The following is a 17272-nucleotide window of genomic DNA, read 5'->3' on the forward strand; positions in this document are numbered from 1 at the left end:
CACACACACACACACACACACACACACACACACACACACACACACACACACACAAACACAGATCTTACGGGGGGTTATCACTCAGTCCATGACCTTCATAAAGGAGCACCATGTCTGTCCCGTAAATGTTGAGCAACTTGTATGGATTCACAGACACAAGGATGCTGCCTATGTAGGTCTGAGTGGAAGACAGAGATGACAGAAGGACAAAAGGACAAAAGGGAGGGTAAACGAACTGAGGCAGCTGGCAGTGTCCGTGACATTTTATGATATTACGTTATTTAATCTGCAAATGAGTGATTTAGCATACATAGACAAGATCCTGGTCGTAGCGTTTCTTCAGGTTCATCAGAACAGTGGTCTCATTCAGCTCACTGAAATTAAACACAGAAAATTAAAATTCATGTCCTGAGCACATATTGTCCTGCTGAAGCAGCACTCCCACTCTCACTTTGACATCCAGCATTAATTCGTTTTCAAAGACACTCAAGAGCTCTCTGATTTCCGAAGACTTGTAGTTAAAAACAAAACAAATATCTAATGTGGGGTTTTTGCTCTGGATGTGTTTTTAATAACACTCACATACTTAACATATAATTTACATAATTATAGTGTTTCAAAGCTTTTCAGAGCTTACAGGGACACTGGGAACAAACAAGCCATAGAATAAACTGTGTTACACTGTGCTCAGGGAATAAACTGCTTGTAAGAGTGTGATATAAGTAAATAAGAAATGAGGCTGCTAATAATGGTTTGTGCTTACGGGAGCTGTGTCAAGTCCTCCATTCCCTCCGCCCAGCGTTTAACCCTGTGGCTTGTTGTGGGCATGCTTAGGATAGAATAGATCTGGACACACACATGAAATGTACATAATTAGTCAAGGACTCACAAATAACAAAGCCTGGGGTGTACAGTCACGGCTCAATGCATAGCTGATGCAAAACATGCAGAAATTCAGATGTTTGTGAACTCTATGAGGAAATGCTGCTAGGGCCATTTAGCTTTAAAGCTTCTCAGTTATTGCTTGAATAATCTGTACATTACGCTTGTTCCTATGCCAATCTATTCTCCACCAATTGTAAAAAATTATAGAAACTTAAATCCTCCTAAAAATGGGTTGATCTTGCATTCAGGTACCTTGTCATACCAGCTTTGACCTGGTACTTTCAGCCTGGCTCTCTCTCTCTCCGGAGCCCAGTCTGGGTCCTGAGCCTTTCCATCCACAAATCGAGGTGCGGGTGAATATCCTTCTAACACCCCATCTTCTTTGTACATCGACCACTTAGATAAATTCTGCACAGTGCCATGTGGTAAAACCCTCTCAGCTGCCCAAACGTCCTCACCTCCATCCCCTCCTCCTTGGGCATTTCTGGCCCAGTGGCCTGAGCGTGGCCCATATGGAGGAATCACAGCATAGCGATTGTCCTCACCCTGCAGTCCTGTTGGCACCGCGTATGAAGCATAACGAAGCTGCTGGTTTTGAATGGCATCAGACAGGCTTGGATTGTGGAACCGCCGTGTGAGAAGTGATTTATCTGGAAGCCTAATGGACAAGAAAATTGATGAATAGCATGTAACTGTGGAACACTGGCAAAATGTGAACACGAACATTAAGTGGGCTTACTCTCTAGTATGTGGAGTATACAAGACTAAATGCTGCAAAATGGTCAGAATCGAAGTATGAAAGAACCATCAACATATGCAGATTGTATAAAGTCAACTGGAGATGATTTGGGTTTGTCTGTTAGTTAGTTTAAATGAATCCCCAGCTTGCAGATTGATTTCCTAACAGGTCCTTTACCTGGAAAAACCTAATCAGGTCACTTGTGATAGTTTCCAGTAACAGAATAGTTTCCTACCTGTAACTGGCGCCACGCATATCTTCCTTCTGCAGTGCAGTGTATAGGTTGGGAGGTGTAGGTTTGGGCACGCCTGTCAGCACAGAGTTTTCTGACAGATGATAGAGACCTGTAGAACGAAGAGCCCGGTTTTGCCTCAGAGCAGATGAAAGGTTTGGAGGCTGACCAGGGATTACCAGGGTCCCATCAGGAAGACGATATGATGCACTTCGAAGGTTTGCATTCGTGAGAGCCTGAAGGAGGCAGAGGAAAAGCAGAGAAGTTACTCAAGAGTGCAGTTTAGGTCACTAAAATGTCCCCAATATTACACTTCATTTCAATAGTCTGTAATAGCTAGAATGTTATGCTTAACTTTAGAAGCAAAAAAAATGCAACTAAAACAGCAATAAAAACATAAATAAAAGCAATACAAATAATGTTTACTTTATACTTTATTGAATAGTATAAATAGTAATAGTAAATAGTGATAAATAGTAATAGATTACTGTAACAAAGCTAAATGATATACTATTTTTAACAGGTATGCACTTTAGAGAGATCAGGGCCAACTGGCTTCCGTGGGTCAATGATGATGGTTCCATCGGGCAGGGTGTAGGACACACCCTTTAAATAAGGATTCTGCAAGGCAGCTGCCAGGTTGGGGCTCTTTGGTTTTCTTGGGTCAACGATAATAGTTCCATCTGGGAGCGTGTATGAAGCTCCTTTCAAGGCTGGGTTTTGGAGAGCCTAAGTTTTAAAACAGAGACAAATGATTTAGTCATCAGTGAATTAAAGAGGCACCTCAGGTCAACAGTGATTATTAGACAAACTGGAGCCACGAGAACTTTTGAAGACATGATACTTATACTTGTTAACTTTTACACAAGTCCTGCTATGTGGGGAAGAGAGGGTGAGTTGAAAAAGAAATTCATAGCACATAACATATCAATAACTAACCTTGGTCAAGTTTGGTGATATGGGTATATTGGGGTCTTGAACCCCTTCTGGTAATTTGAATGAGGCACTCCGCAAGGCGCTGTTTTGGAGGGCACCGGAAAGGTTTGGAGAGACAGGTTTGCGTGGATCAATGATGATGGTGCCATCTGGCAAGGTGTAGGATGCACTTTTGAGGTAAGGGTTCTGAAGTGCTGCTGTGAGATTGGGGGACTTTTGTTTCTTGGGGTCAATCACAATGGTCCCATCGGGGAGAGAGTAGGAGGCCTCACGCAAAACTGGGTTGCTTAGGGCCTTAGCCAAGTTTGGGGAAATGGGTTGCTGAATGAGCAAAAACAAATAGAGAAAAATGTATTAAAAGATTCCCTATTTTGAACAAACAGATGATGAAAAGAATGAGTTAAGAAAGGAACATAAGACATGGATTACTTGCTGTCTAGGATCGATAATGGTCCCATCCGGAAGAGTATATGAAGCAGTCTTAAGGTTCTGATTCTGAAGAGCTCTCGAGAGGTTAGGAGACATTGGCTTCTGAGGCATACGAGGGTCCTATGTGGGTAGAGGCAGAGTGTGAATTAGAAGAGTATAATGTAATGAGGCAGCTGTTGTTGTAGCCTACATAACTGACATATTCCATTTACGTACCCTGATCGATCCATCGGGCAAAACATACGAAGCTCCACGAACTTGCTGATTTTGCAGGGCATGGCCAAGCAATGGGGAGGAACGTGGATCTGCATATGGCGAAACCAAAGTTCCATCTGGCAGACGGTAAGACGCTTGCATCAACTGTGGGTTTTGCAGGGCACTTCCTAATGCTGGGGAAGAGGGTGGTTTGGGTCCATATGGAGATCGTCTGAGTTGCACAGGAGTGTGATAAGAAGCTTGACGAAGGTTTGGGTTCTGCTGAAGAGCACTGTGGAGCTGAGGCCCAGCTGGTGCATAAGGGTTACGACGCTGCATCATAGGGGATCTCATAGTTGAGACACTCTGCAAACCAGATCGGTTTTGCAGTGCATCATGGAGCAGCGGCGCAGGGGCAGGCTCAGAGATATAATCATATGGTGTAACAACAGTTGGTCCATATGGCAAACTGAACTGTGTCTGATAGGAAGCTACGCCTCTTAGTGCCTGTCCATGTCTCATGGCTTCAGGGAGCACTGGAGATGGAGGTACAGATGGGGGATAAGGGGATTGAGGTCTATAAATAGGAGATACATAGGACGCTTCTCTCACTGCCTGGTTTTGCAGAGCTCCAGATAGTAATGGAGAAGAAGGGGACAGAGAAGGTTCAAGAGGTGACACTGGCCTTTGTAAAGGGGAAACATAAGATGCATCTCGTAGAGCTTGATTTTGCAGAGCCCCAGACAGCATAGGAGATGAGGGTGCCATAGGCTGACCATAAGGTGACACTGGTCTCTGGAGTGAGGGGACATAGGAGGCATCACGAATAGCCTGGTTTTGCATTGCACCAGACAAAGTAGGGGACAAGGGAACATAAGGGTCTACTTCAGGAACCATATCCTCCATCACTACCATTTGGGCTACCTGAGGTCCAAGGGGGGATGAGAAGGAGGCTTGTCGGAGAGACTGGTTCTGCAAAGCACCAGAAAGCATGGGAGAAGATGGAGCTACAAATTGATGTGACTGTTGAGTGTAAGGATCAGCATAGGGCATCATTTCTGGTGTGTAAGTAGGCGAGTGGACAGCACGTGGGGGCAGGAGGGGGGAGGGCTGACGGGAGACTCGAGGAGAGAGGTGCGGGGACGCGGAGTGCGGTATGTGTTTAATGGACAACTGTGGGGAAGGGGGTGGCATACTTCTTACTGACCGCTGGGCCACGAGTGGACGTCCTCGAGCAATGGGACGAGGAGGTAATCTTCCAGATTCTCTTCTCCTCAAGGGAGCACGGTGGACCATGTGAGGGGAGTGGAAAGGAGAGGAGTGAAGCGAGGAGTCCACTGTGAGAACAGAAGACCTATTGCTTCTTATAGAGGAGGCACGAAAAGGACGCACATTCTGGGTTGGTGGGGGCACTGGACGTCCTCGGAGACCCATAGGGGAGGGTCTGACAGTACCTAAAGGAACATTTCCACCCATCCTAGGCCGGGCCACTGGTGTTGGATCCCTAAGCAGTCGAGTTGAGCGGCGAGAAAGAGTAGGGGATGATAGGTGAGGCCGGGGCCCAGCAGGAGATAAGCTACGATGAGATGGGGAAGGAGATGGTCTTCTGCTGAGCTGTGGAGAGAGGGGGGGAGATACATGAGCAGGAGAGAGGGTGGGAGATGGTGACCTATGAATCTTTCTAGCTTCAAATGGGCTGCGGGCAGGACTTGGTGCTGGTGGAGGACTTCGCCTTCTCATGGAAGCACGAGGTGAAGAAGGTGGAGATCGTCGCCTCATTGATGGTCTTGTTGACGGTGGGGGACTATGCCGGATCATTGAGGCACGGGGAGAGTGGGGGGCTGAAGGACCTCGAGCCAGGGGAGAGGGTGATCTCTGAGGTTGCATTCTACGACGAGCAAGCGGGGAGGCCGTAGGCGAGGAAGGAGGTGAGAGTTGCCTAGACATAATAGAGGGCGGTCTTTGGGCATTAATTAAACCACTCCTCATGGATGGCTGTGGAGAGGGACTGCGTCTTTGTGCAAACATAGGAGAGGGTACTGGGGAAGCCATAGCAGGAGGATGACGTTGCATTTGTGGGGAGGGCATAATGACAGAACGGCGGGATGGTGTCGGAGAGGGTTGAATACGGCGTCCCGGAAGAGGGGACATGTTTGCTTGCTTAATGATCATTGCAGTTGGAGTAGGGATGGATGGTGGGCCATAACCCTGCTGCTGTGGCATCATCATTGGGTCAGTCATCATCTGCTGCTGAAAGAGCACAAAGCTTTATGTTCAAAATGGAAACATGGACTTTAGCCCAGTAATTTACAGGCTGTGAAAAGCAGTTATCAGATTTGCAAGCTGATTTTGCCTGGAATATTATTTTTCATCAAGAAAATGTTACACTAATTATTTCAAAGAACTATTTATCACATTGTTGGTCATAAGCAAAAAAAAAGCAGCTACACCTATCTAACATTGGCTTATTGATTATCTATCGCTATTTCCAGTTCAAATGAAATGAAATGGTTTAATGCTGCTATCACTAATCGTACTTAGTACTGAGAATCTAAAAATAGAAACATCCCATCTCAGGATGCTGAAAAAGTAGTTCATGCATTTATTACTTCTAAACTGGACTATTGTAATTCATTATTATCAGGCTGTCCTAACACCCCCCCCCCCAAAAGAAAAGCCTTCAGTTGGTAAGAGTACTGACAGGGACTGGAGGGAAAGAGAGAGCATATTTTTCCCATACTGGCTTCACTTTATTGGCTCCATATTAAATCTAGAATTAAATTTACCATATTACCCCAACTTCTCTCTCATACTGTTGGTTTACTTGTGGCTCCCAGAGTATTTAAAAGTAGAATGGGAGGCAGACACTTTCAAGCCACTCTTTTATGGAACCAGCTCCCAGTTTGAACTTGGGAGACAGACACCTGCTCTACTTTTAAGATTGGATCAGACTGGATCATACGACCCCAAACCCTCCCTTAGTTAAATTGTACAATGCTTAGGCTTCTGGAGGCTTCCGATGATGAATGTTTCTTCTTCACTCAGCGCTATTCACTCTCTTAGTTATTACTAATCTCTGGCTCTCTGCACAGTGTGTTTTTATTTTGTCTCCCTCCCCTCGCCCCCAACCAATGGCCGTCCCTCCCTGAACCTGCTTCTGTCGGTATCTTCCTGTTAAAAGTGAGTTTTTCCTTACCGCTGTCGTGGTGGTCTGATTGTTCCCTATACAATTGTAGGGTCTTTACCTTGCAATATAAACCACCTTGAGGCAATTGTTATCGTGATTAGGCACTATATAGAAAAACTGAATTGAACAATGTTGAGCAATATTTTCTTTATTTATTGAATATGTTACTGTCACATTTCTCCGTGTGGTGGGATTAATTAAAACAAGAGAACTGTGTAACTTGAAAGGGCAGTGCATGTGTACTCTTTCGAATGTCCTATTTTTTTCTTTTTTATATTTACAGTGCAATATGAATCACACTGAAAGTCAGCAAAGTCACCCTCCTGTGACTCTCTAGCTTTAAGAACATTGTCAGGTTCAATGACACTGCACAGCTTGAATTACCTGTGGTGAAATCATCTGTTGTTGTGGCAGCATCATTTGCTGTGGCATCATTTGCTCTTGTGGTGATATGATTTGCTGTGACATCATTTGCTGTTGTGGGAACATCATCTCTTGTGACATCTGCTGCTGTGGCAACATCATTTGCTGGGGCATCGTCTGCTGCTGTGGCAACATCATTTGCTGGGACATCATCTGTTGTTGTGGCAACATCGGCTGCTGCTGCGTTAACATCATTTGTTGCTGTGGTGACATAATTGGCGATGACATCATTTGGGGGGACATACTCTGGTCTTGTTGTAACATCATCTGCTGCTGCGGTGACATGACTTGCTGCTGAGGTGATATCATTTGAGGGGACATCATTATTGGTTCTTGAGGGGGCAACAGATTTTGCTGGGAAGACATCATTATTTGTTGTTGTGGTGACATTGCCATCTGTTGCTGTAATGACATCATGCCACCAGGCTGACCTGGCACGAGAGGAATCTGGTCTTCGTACTGGATTTCTGACATGTCTTCAAATTCTGGATCAGGCGGCAAAGTTGGTGGAGGAGGCAAGGTAACATCTAGACGTTCTTTCCCGAAAAGGCGCACTTGAGGTCTGGGAACTCTAAACGTCATCTCCCCCCCTTGAACTAAACTGCTATCATCTCCATACTGATCCATCTGGCCAACATTCTGGTTTCCATAAAGGTACTGTCCTTGACCTACAACTTGGTCTCCAAACCCAAACACCTGTTGGCCTCCTGGAGGGAATCCAATTGCCTGCTGGGAGCTGAAGTCTTGGTATGGCATGCCAACATCAGTATAGCTAAGTTGATAGTCCTGCGCAAATCCACCTTGCATTCCCATAGATGATACATAAGGGTTCTCATAATAACCTGCCTGTCCAATGTCATAATAGCCCACTTGTTCGCCACCATAGTAAACTCCCTGATTATTTTCATCATAATAGCCCTGAGTCTGAGGGTCAAGGAACCCATCCACCTCTCCTCCATACATATGGTCATCACCCATTACTGCATAGTAGTCCAGACCCTCATCACCATACATTGCCTGCTGCTGCTCGTAAGCATAGTAATCAGCAGAGGAATAAGGGTTATAATATTCCCCCGTGCTCTCATCATAAAGAACACCAGGATAATATTCTGCATTTGGATCATTGAATCCTTCATCCTCATAGTAACCAAGGTCTTGATATCCTGCTCCCCCTGCTCCATTGTCATTGTCATAGTAACCATAATGACCATCATTTCCATATGCTGCCTCATTTCCATAACCGTCATCATACCCTTCATATACTTTCTGGTATCCGTACACATCTTCATCATGCTCATAACCATTGTTTTGGTAACCCTGGAGATAACGTCGGGAGCTGGCTTGCCGACTGTGAGCTCTATGCCCTTGCCAGCCATGCTGTCCTGAATTTTCCCGCATTTTGGTGGACAGGAAGCGTTTCGTCAGCCAGTTAGTTGCCGCTGCAACCTTCCCCAACAGTAGACTTCTGTTCTTGAAGTCGTCAACAGCCCCATCACCGTCCTTTTTTCCAAATAAGCCTTTGAAGAAGCCCCCTTTCTTCTCATTGGAGTTGTTCCCTCCCAGGCGAAGCAGCATATAGGTTGGCTTCTTTCCACCATTTGCCTTCTCTTTGGCCTCTTTCTCCTTTTTCCTCTTTTTGCTGGCCTTGAATCTCATCATGAAACGAGAGGTGTTCTTCAGCATGGACTTGCGACGTTTCTTCTTAGCAATTCGCGTCTTTCTCTTCCCCAAACCCAGGAATAAACGTGAAGTACTTTTAAGCTTCTTCCTGCTGTTCCTGCGTCGCTTGAAGCCTGAAAACTTCATGAACATCCTGGACATGTTCTTCAGACCTTTCCTCGGGATTTCTTTCACTGGAATCTGTGGCGTTTCCTCTTTCTTTTTGCCCTTTTTCTTCTTTGCGTCAGCATCGGATTTCCCTCCTTTATGGTGGCGATCGTCCTTGGATTTTTTTTTGGATTTCCCATAATCCTCATCATCCTCGTCTTCCTCGTCATCTTCATCCTCATCATCATCCTCCTCTGAGTCTTCACCCCGTCTAGACTTCCCCACTTTCTTTCCTTTAGCTCCCCTGCCTCCTCGCCCCTTCCCTCTCCTATCATCCTCTGAGTCTTCCTCATCCTCTTCATCACTGAACTCTTCATCCTCTTCATCGCTCAGGAGCTCCTCCTCTTCCTCCTCAGATTCCACTTTCTTGCCTTTCCCTTTGTCTTTTCCTTTCTTTCCATCATCTTTCCCCTTGGGCGGTTCCTCTTTTCCCTTCTTACCACCCTTTTTATCATCCTTTCCACCTTTCTTATCATCCTTGCTGGCTTTCTTGTCGTCCTTCCCTCCCTTTTTGTCATCCTTGCCTTTCTTTTCCTCCTCCTTCTTTTTCTCTGGTTCAGGTTTTCCACCCTTCTTTGCGTCCTTTTTGGGGTCTTTCTTGCCAGGCATTTTGGCTAAGGGCACACCATGCCCTCTCTACGAGATGCAATGGAGCTGACCTTCAAAAGAAAAATAGAAAGACATCACATGTGTAGAGTTTGGAAGGCACCACTGTGAGAATGTATCAAGTTCAATAAAAGGCATGTTGTGTTCCAAAAAGTCTGACCTTTAAAAGACTCCTTGCCTTATATGTGCCTGTTTGACTTTGTGCCAGAGCTATATGCGGGTTCTGTATCTGTGTAAGGACAGGTCCACCTGGCCAAAGCAGTTTGACACTGCCCAGATCGGGTCCCCATGAAGGCTTCTGTGCAGGTAGATAGATAGATAGATAGACAGATCGATAGATGAATGTCTGCAATCTCACACATACAAATAAGACTAACATTAATATTGCTATCACATTCAGAAACAGCAGTAAAATGCATTTAGTAAGATAAGTCAGTGTTCTTGTCTTAGCACGAATACTGTCGTAATATCATATCCTTTACAAAGTGATTAGAGCTCCTATCTCTATATTACAATATGAAGACATCATCTAGAAATGTCCAGTTTCCATACAGAAATCTCTTAGCGATACACAACCTCAGTGAAAAGAGCCATCATCTATCAATGTCCAGCTGTACTATAGGCTTTAAGGTCAGCTCTAAAAGCCTTCTGTAAATTGCAATTCTACATTAGTATGCAAGGTGTTGACTGTAAACCTCACTGCAAACTCTTTGAAAGGAGATTGTTACTGTGTTGATTTTACTCATTTCCACACAGTTTGATCCCTACGGTGTTTGCGTTCGTGCAGATGCAAGCACTGAAAACACACAAACAACATATGGAGCTGTTACACCAGCTCCAGCTCTACTCCCTCTACGGTCCAGTCAGTGCTTCATCTGTAGACTTGAAGTTAAAGCCGCAATCATTCATCCAAACCTTTCCGGTCATAGTCACCTCCACTTCACTGACAAAAAAAAACGTCACAAAAGAGGAAGTGCTGCGCTCTTGGCTGGTGTCTGCAGTCTTCAAATCTGACGCGTCCTGTTTGCAAGTTTCTTCTTCAGCAAAAAACTCTGGGCAAATGTCTTTGGGTCACACCGAGCTTCTTCCTCTGACCTACTCTGTCCTCTGTTGCTCACTACAACACATTCTCTCACTCAACACGCCACTCTGTTCACCAAGCCCTCCTCAGAGTGTGTGACAACCAATGTGCGTGTATGTGTGTATATGTGTATATGTGTAGGTTTAAAGAGTTCCTTTTGGCAGCTCGTAGAAGGAGTCTTAATTTGTCATCTGGCTCTACAGGTGAAACTTGAGATCTCTGGGCGGCTGAGGGGGCGGGGCATAAATAATACAAAAGGTTGAGATAGTGAGAGAGAGAGAGAGACAGAGAAGGATAAAGAGAGATAGACAGACATGGGATGCATAAGATAAGCCTGATTGGCAGTAAAATGTCATCATCCCCACAAAGATGTAATAACAACCCTGACCTGACCACCCAGACACACATTTATGCTCTAACCTTAAATATTCTCTAACTCTGTTTCCTGAACTCTGTCAGCTGTGTGCATGTGTGTGTGTGTCCTGCTCACACAGGCTTCTTTTCAATAAATATTATATTTAAACAGCCTCAAAATGAGCAATGCAGCCACCACCAACCTACTTCCACATACGTAACAGCAGAAGAAGGAGCAGAGGCAGGAGAAGCACCCACTTGCTAGAGATATGACATCTTCCCTCTAGGTATCAATGACAGAGGAATGACTCTCACACACACACGCACACATACACAGAGAACCAGTGAAGGATCAGTAACAGGGCTGTGATTATTAGTGCCATCAACCAAATTATTCCTCTTCGAGAGGGAAGGGGTCGGATTGCTGGATCAGTCCTGTTACAGAGTATAGGTGTTGGGTTGCCAGATCCTGATCTTTTGGTCTCTGGATGTAAGTCTATCTGATCATTACACACCAGGAAAGGGCACAAGCAGTGCATGTGTGCACAGGGTTGCTCATAAAGATGCCTTTGAGTGGGTGCACGTGTGTATTAAATAGATGGAGAGTGTGATGAAAGAGTGTTTTTTTTTCTTCCCCTGGCTTTCCCACAATTTGTTTCAAACTGTACATCCGCCTTTGAAGGAGAATGAAAAGCCCTTATCAAATGTGAAAAGCTCTGAGCTGCAGCCAGTCTCCCTTTTCCCAAAGCAATCGCTGCTGGCAGGTGGTCCTCCATCTTTTGATAGAATTTGCGGAGAAGAGACAACATAGAGAAACTGGGATAAATGCCCGGGAGGGGCAAAAAAAGCAGAGTTATGACAGAGGTGGACTTGATGAGGCTCATCAAACACATTCAGGTCCCAAGGGGAAGCTGTAGACCATCTTTGTCACTTTGCACACATACATCCACGCACACATGCACACACACATACACACATAGTAATCTGCTGCTATCTAGTGGAGCAGCATTACACCTGCAGCACTTCTTGTAGTCAGGAGTTGGTCGGATATCAGGTAAGTTTACAGGCCTGTGGCAAAAAGCTTGCACAACACACAGCAGTTACCTAACAATTCTGCATTTCCTTACATGATTTAGTTTAGTCTTATAATAACGGGCTGGGAGAAACACCGGGCAATCCAGCTCCAGGAAAAACATTATACTGCAGGAGAGAATAAGACCCACCAAAGCCAAAGCATGCAGGCAAACAGATAGATGTGCACTGTATGTGGGAGGCATGGAGGGAGGGGGAATGGGTGTGGATTTATGCACCTATAACCAACCTTTCCCTGGCACACACCAGACCTCGGGAACGGGCAGCCTCACGTTACTGGAGCTCCATATTCACGTTTCACCATCCTCCTACGGGTCAAAATAGAGCGAAAGACTAAAATCAAAATAAAATAAAAACAATCCCCTTTTTAATTAAAAAAAAATCTTAATTACTCACACAGCTTTACGCCTTTGCTGCTGCTCTAGCGGGTCTCGAAGCAGTAAGGGTCGGTCTGCAGGGAAGAAAAGTGTGCCACCGGGAACGGAGGATGAATATTTAACGACCGCTATTCTTCAGCGGCCGGCCGGGGGCTTGAGTTCCACACACTCCGGTGTGAAGAGATAAGGTCCCCCGGATGGGCAACAGCAGTCATATGTACGGCGATGCACGCTGATGTATGCAGTGTAAAAAATAAACAAGGAAAGCACGTGACATTCATTCTTAATAAAACGTGGATAAGACGTGAACCTAATTAATAAACTCCCCCGCTTATTTCAAAAGATGGAGCACCATTAAGTGGGTAAAAGTTCATTTCCTCTGCAGTGTACCTGCCTGCTGGTCGGAGCTTTGCTACAGTGCGCGTTTTTTTTTTATTGTTGCATTAAACACTTCCTCTCATCCGGACTCAGCAACGGTGGGAAAGTGTGTCATGAGATGGCTCAAGGGGGAAATGGAGCATAACAGATGAAGGTGAGAGTTACCACAACAACAACACACACACACACACACACACCACAACACACAACACACACACACACACACACACACACACACACACACACACACACACACACACACACACACAAAATGTGCCATTAACGTCTCCACATGAGCAATCCTTCTGCTGCCCGCCAGATGGACCCGCCTGACAACAAACAAACTGCAGAGAGCCACAAACTGCTGCATCTCCACTGGATTCACTCCATAACCCAGACGACCTTGTCGTCTCCCCCCTCCACACATGACCGGCTGGCCAGGCTGTATCAAAACAGGTCTTGGCTTTGATATAAAACCCACTGTGGCGAGACGCGTAGCAAGAACACCTCGCTGGTGTTTAAGGAAAAAAAAATACACACACACACACACACACAAACAAGCCTTTGGCTACATCGGAGCTATTTTTGGCACTGTTAAGGAAACAGTGACTTACATGCTATAGGGTTCAGCCAGTCAGCGGATTTGTTCGGTTTTTGGTTGATATCTTTCATAGTTGTTGCTTCCAGACACAACAGGTAGCGCAGGTAATGCGAAGTCGGCTGTCTCAGCTCGTTTTTTAAAAATCATATTCAGAGCTCTCAGTGTGAACAGCTAATGTGCACTAAACTCTTCGTAGACGTATGTCATATTTAGTGTTACATAGATGACGGGCTGAATCAGGTGACCCTGAATCCTTCCTTAGTTGCGCTGAAATAAGTCTTGGCTGCTGGGGTCCTCCCATGATGCACCCTGTTTCTTCTTCACTCACCTTCTCACTCACTATGCGCTGCATTTAATCATTAGTTATTATTCATCTCTGGCTCTCTTCCACGTCTTTTGTCTTGAATTACCTCCAACTTGTTACGGCAGATGCCCGCTTCTCCCTGAGCCTGGTTTTCTTCCTGTTAAAAGGGAGTTTTTCCTTCCCACTGTGGCCAAAGCGCTTGCTCATAGCAGGTCGTGTAATTGCTGGGTTTTCTCGATTTTCTCTCCATTTTTGTAGGGTCTTTACCTTACAATATAAAGGCGCTTCAAGCAACCGTTTTGTTGATTTGGCACTATGTAAATGAAATTGAACTGAACTGAATGATGGATGTAAAATAACCAGTAAAATATAAAAAGAGTTAAAAATGTTTTGCTCAGAGGAACAATTTGATAGTGTGCCAAAAGTGGAACTTTGGTATTGCATGAGGAAGTCAGGAGTGGCAGAGAAGTATGTGTGGAAAGGCGTAAGGAGCAGAGGTAGCGAACGTAGTTTAAATACCTGGGGTTAACCATCCAAAGCAACAGTTGGTGCACAAGAGAAGTGAAGAGGAGAGTGCAGGCAGGGTGGAGTATTTGGAGGTGAGTGTAAAGGGTGAATGTGAGTACATCAGAGGGACAGCCCAAGTTGAGTGTTTCTGAGAAAAAGTGGAGATACCAGGCTGAGTGGGCTTGGAAATGGCTATATTGGACAAAGGATGTTGAACATGTAGGAAGACCACTGAGAAGATTCATAAATATAATGTAGGAGGACATGCAGAGGGTTGATGTGACAGAGGAGGATGCTGGTGATGGGAATGAATGGATAGGATGAAATGGAGACGGATGATCCACTGTGCTGACCACTGAAGGGAGCAGCCAGGAGAAAAAGAAAAATGGGTAGTTTTAATGTCTTAAGGCTTTCCTCAAATAAATTGCATTTTTAAAGTGGTGGATAATTTCAGGACTCCAAAAATTATTTGAGCAAATGGGAAGGAATCTATTTCAAATTTTGGTTAATTTGAAAAAGGTTAATTTGATCTGTAACCTGTGAGGATTGATTTCAAGCAGACGTTGCCTCATTTTAGAAGAAAAAAAGAAAAAAGAAAAACACTGGGAACCACTGTATTTGGTAAATGATAGCAGAGGGTATGACTCTCTCTCTCTGTCTCTTTCTCTTTGCATGCTTCTTTAGTGATTTTTACAGAGCTACAGGGTGGCAACAGCTTCGAGCATTTGTGCTATTTTTTTCTCTTTGGATTAAAACTTTGCTTGAATTATTTGGCTGTTTTGGAGCTGTTACATCCAGAAGTTGCTGCGAGAAATTGTTGCTCCCCAACAACAGCTTGCTCTGGGCCCGAAAACAGTAAATATCAATCATGCTTGACATGTTCCTGGGCACCTCCGGAGTGAATCAGTCAAGGAAAGTTACAGTGTCACCCCACACGCTGGAGCTGCCTTTCCGGAACAACATTTAGAGCAAAACCCAGTTACTCGAAGGTCATGCATCAAGTTACAGGAGTGGTATCAGAAGATAAAGATATACTGTTATTTGAGTGGAGAAATATTAGTGCAGAAGAATATAAGAGATAAACTTTTTTTTAAGGAAGAAACTAAATGCATGGCTTCTTAATGAAAAGCAAAAGCTCCCCACAAAAAGCCCTCCCTTGCTTACTTACCTTTCGAGTCTGAAACGGATGCGGTCGTGACCATTCTTGCTTACCAGGCTTTGCTGGGTGAACGGCAGACAGGCAGAAGAGCAGTGAGTGGATCGCCAGCATTAGTTTTCCTGCTGAAGGAGTCGGCAGAGTCTCGAGCTGGAACAGCTGTTCTGAGACAAGCAGTCTCTGTAGCAGGTCAGAAGGTGAGTGTAGAGAAGTCCCACTGGGACAGAAGGACTGTGTATGTGTGTGTGTGTGTGTGTGTGTTTGTCTGCATGCAGGAGAGACAAATCTATAGACTGAGACGGAGAGGAGCAGAGAGCTGGGAAGAGAGGAAAGCAGCAGGGCTCATACGTTCATATCCACTTAACAGAGGCTCCACCTGGATAGGCTGGATCGTGGAGGACAGCGAGGCTGTCGGAGTAGCGAGGGCCCTGCTGTGTGTCCATCAGCTTCAAATAAACCCTGCTGCTTCTGCTAAAGTGTCCTTGAGTCACATGTTGAATCCCTTCCTGTTCAGAGACGCACTTTCCTGCTGTTGAACTCCAAACCGCAGTGAATTTGTTCCTGCCACTCACATAAAACTGCTGTTTTTGTGCATCCACAGGCCAGATTGGAGACTCGCAGGCAATGTATCCAATCAAACGCCTTCTTCAATGAAGTGTGAGTTTGTGTGTGTGTGTGTGTGTGTGTGTGTGTGTGTGTGTGTGTGTGTGCATGCACGCGAAGGTTAGTTAATGATGACAAATTGTCTTAAAACATCTGAGAGGTTAAGAAAGGACGTATGACAGTTACTTATTGACTTACATAATGAAGAAGACCTGCTGTGGAGAAACTTGAAAATCTTTTATGAAGGAGAACATGATTTTCTGTAAAACAAAATTTAAAAAAAGAAGGACATTAAGTTATATATAAGTTATAATATTAGGTCCATGACTATTTGAACAATGGTACATTTTTATATAGCGCATTTTAAATCAGACAATCAAGATGTGATTGAAGCTTTAATTCAAGATATCATCAACATTTTTAGAGGCCCAGTGGAAATCGCTAAATGCTGTGCTTCCTCCTTGAAATGCTCTGCCAAGCCTTCAGCAGCCACCTTCAGCTGTCGCTTGTTTGTGGGTCTCTCTGTATTCATTTTTGTCTTCAGTAATTGAAAGACATGCTTTATTGGGTTGAGATGAGGTGGCTGACTTGCTCACTGAAGAGTTAGGTTGAAAGAAGAGCTTTCTAGTCAGTTTTGCAATGTTTGGCTGAGCACAGAGTATAACCCTGCACACTTAAGAATTCTTTCTGCTACTTCTGTCAGCAGTCACCAGGGGGGTTTAAATGGGCTGGAACAGGCCGGAACAGCATTCTAGCACCTTCAATTAATGAGCCATTAAATCTGATTGGCAGGTTATTGCATATTGCTGCTGAATGAGTTCATCTTTTTGTGTGCTGCAGCTTGGTATTGCCTCTGGTGACAACATCAAGATACTTCCTCAATAATAAGAAAATAATAGCATGCTCGGTTGGAAATTAGTTTGCAGTTGGTATACTGTGATGCAGGCTAAAGTGGTAAACTTCATGTTGGACTTGTACAGAGCAGACATGGTGTTCAGGGTCAATGTTAGGTCTCTCAAAGAGAGAGGGAAAATAGTGCAAAGAATTAAGGTGGGAATTGACTCTCCTGGCTGTTTTTACTCATCATCAGTAAACACCAGTGACCCAGTTCCACTGGCAGTAATACAGTGAGCACTGATGTGGTATGGTTCGGATCCATACTTTACTCCTGCCATTATTCTGGTGTTTTACCAGATGTGTTCTGGTAAAGTATTATGTGGCTTTCCTGTTTTTGAGTGTAACCAGCGGTTTGCATCTTGCTGTAAACTTCCTACATTTCCTCCCACAAGGATGTTTCTTGATTGATGCGACAGGAAAACACCTCCTTCCTGAAAAATCTCTTAATTTGATGTGAAGTTGT

The 17272-nt window shown here is 44.7% G+C and overlaps 2 protein-coding genes across 2 annotated transcripts in view; both read right to left on the reverse strand.

Annotated features, from left to right (window-relative positions):
* myo15ab (myosin XVAb) overlaps window positions 1–5702 on the reverse strand; it is a 48493-nt gene extending 42791 nt beyond the window's left edge. Inside the window, exons 1-9 of the mRNA XM_014335845.2 lie at window positions 3438–5702; window positions 3222–3341; window positions 2796–3113; window positions 2388–2585; window positions 1860–2092; window positions 1138–1543; window positions 764–846; window positions 311–374; window positions 69–178 (exon numbers count right to left, since the gene is read on the reverse strand). Coding sequence (XP_014191331.2) covers window positions 69–178; window positions 311–374; window positions 764–846; window positions 1138–1543; window positions 1860–2092; window positions 2388–2585; window positions 2796–3113; window positions 3222–3341; window positions 3438–5660 — 3755 coding nt within the window. The 5' untranslated portion in view covers window positions 5661–5702. The remainder of the gene's footprint in view (window positions 1–68; window positions 179–310; window positions 375–763; window positions 847–1137; window positions 1544–1859; window positions 2093–2387; window positions 2586–2795; window positions 3114–3221; window positions 3342–3437) is intronic.
* A 1240-nt stretch (window positions 5703–6942) lies between these two features.
* On the reverse strand, window positions 6943–12904 carry LOC102303347 (unconventional myosin-XV-like). The gene is made up of 4 exons (XM_014335819.2): window positions 12383–12904; window positions 12216–12294; window positions 9620–9757; window positions 6943–9512 (listed from the first exon to the last, which is right to left on the reverse strand). Exon 4 carries the CDS (start codon window positions 9460–9462, stop codon window positions 6961–6963), a length of 2502 nt encoding a protein of 833 aa, XP_014191305.2. The 5' UTR covers window positions 9463–9512; window positions 9620–9757; window positions 12216–12294; window positions 12383–12904; the 3' UTR covers window positions 6943–6960.
* Between the last annotated feature and the right edge of the window lie 4368 nt (window positions 12905–17272).

This window comes from Haplochromis burtoni, unplaced genomic scaffold (assembly GCF_018398535.1).
Source record: "Haplochromis burtoni strain Fernald_Lab_line unplaced genomic scaffold, NCSU_Asbu1 Contig_122, whole genome shotgun sequence".
NCBI lineage: Eukaryota > Metazoa > Chordata > Actinopteri > Cichliformes > Cichlidae > Haplochromis > Haplochromis burtoni.

Coding starts and splice junctions, on each gene's coding strand:
- LOC102303347 (XM_014335819.2), bottom strand. CDS start 9,462: ATGCCTGGCAAGAAAGACCCCAAAAAGGACGCAAAGAAGGGTGGAAAA.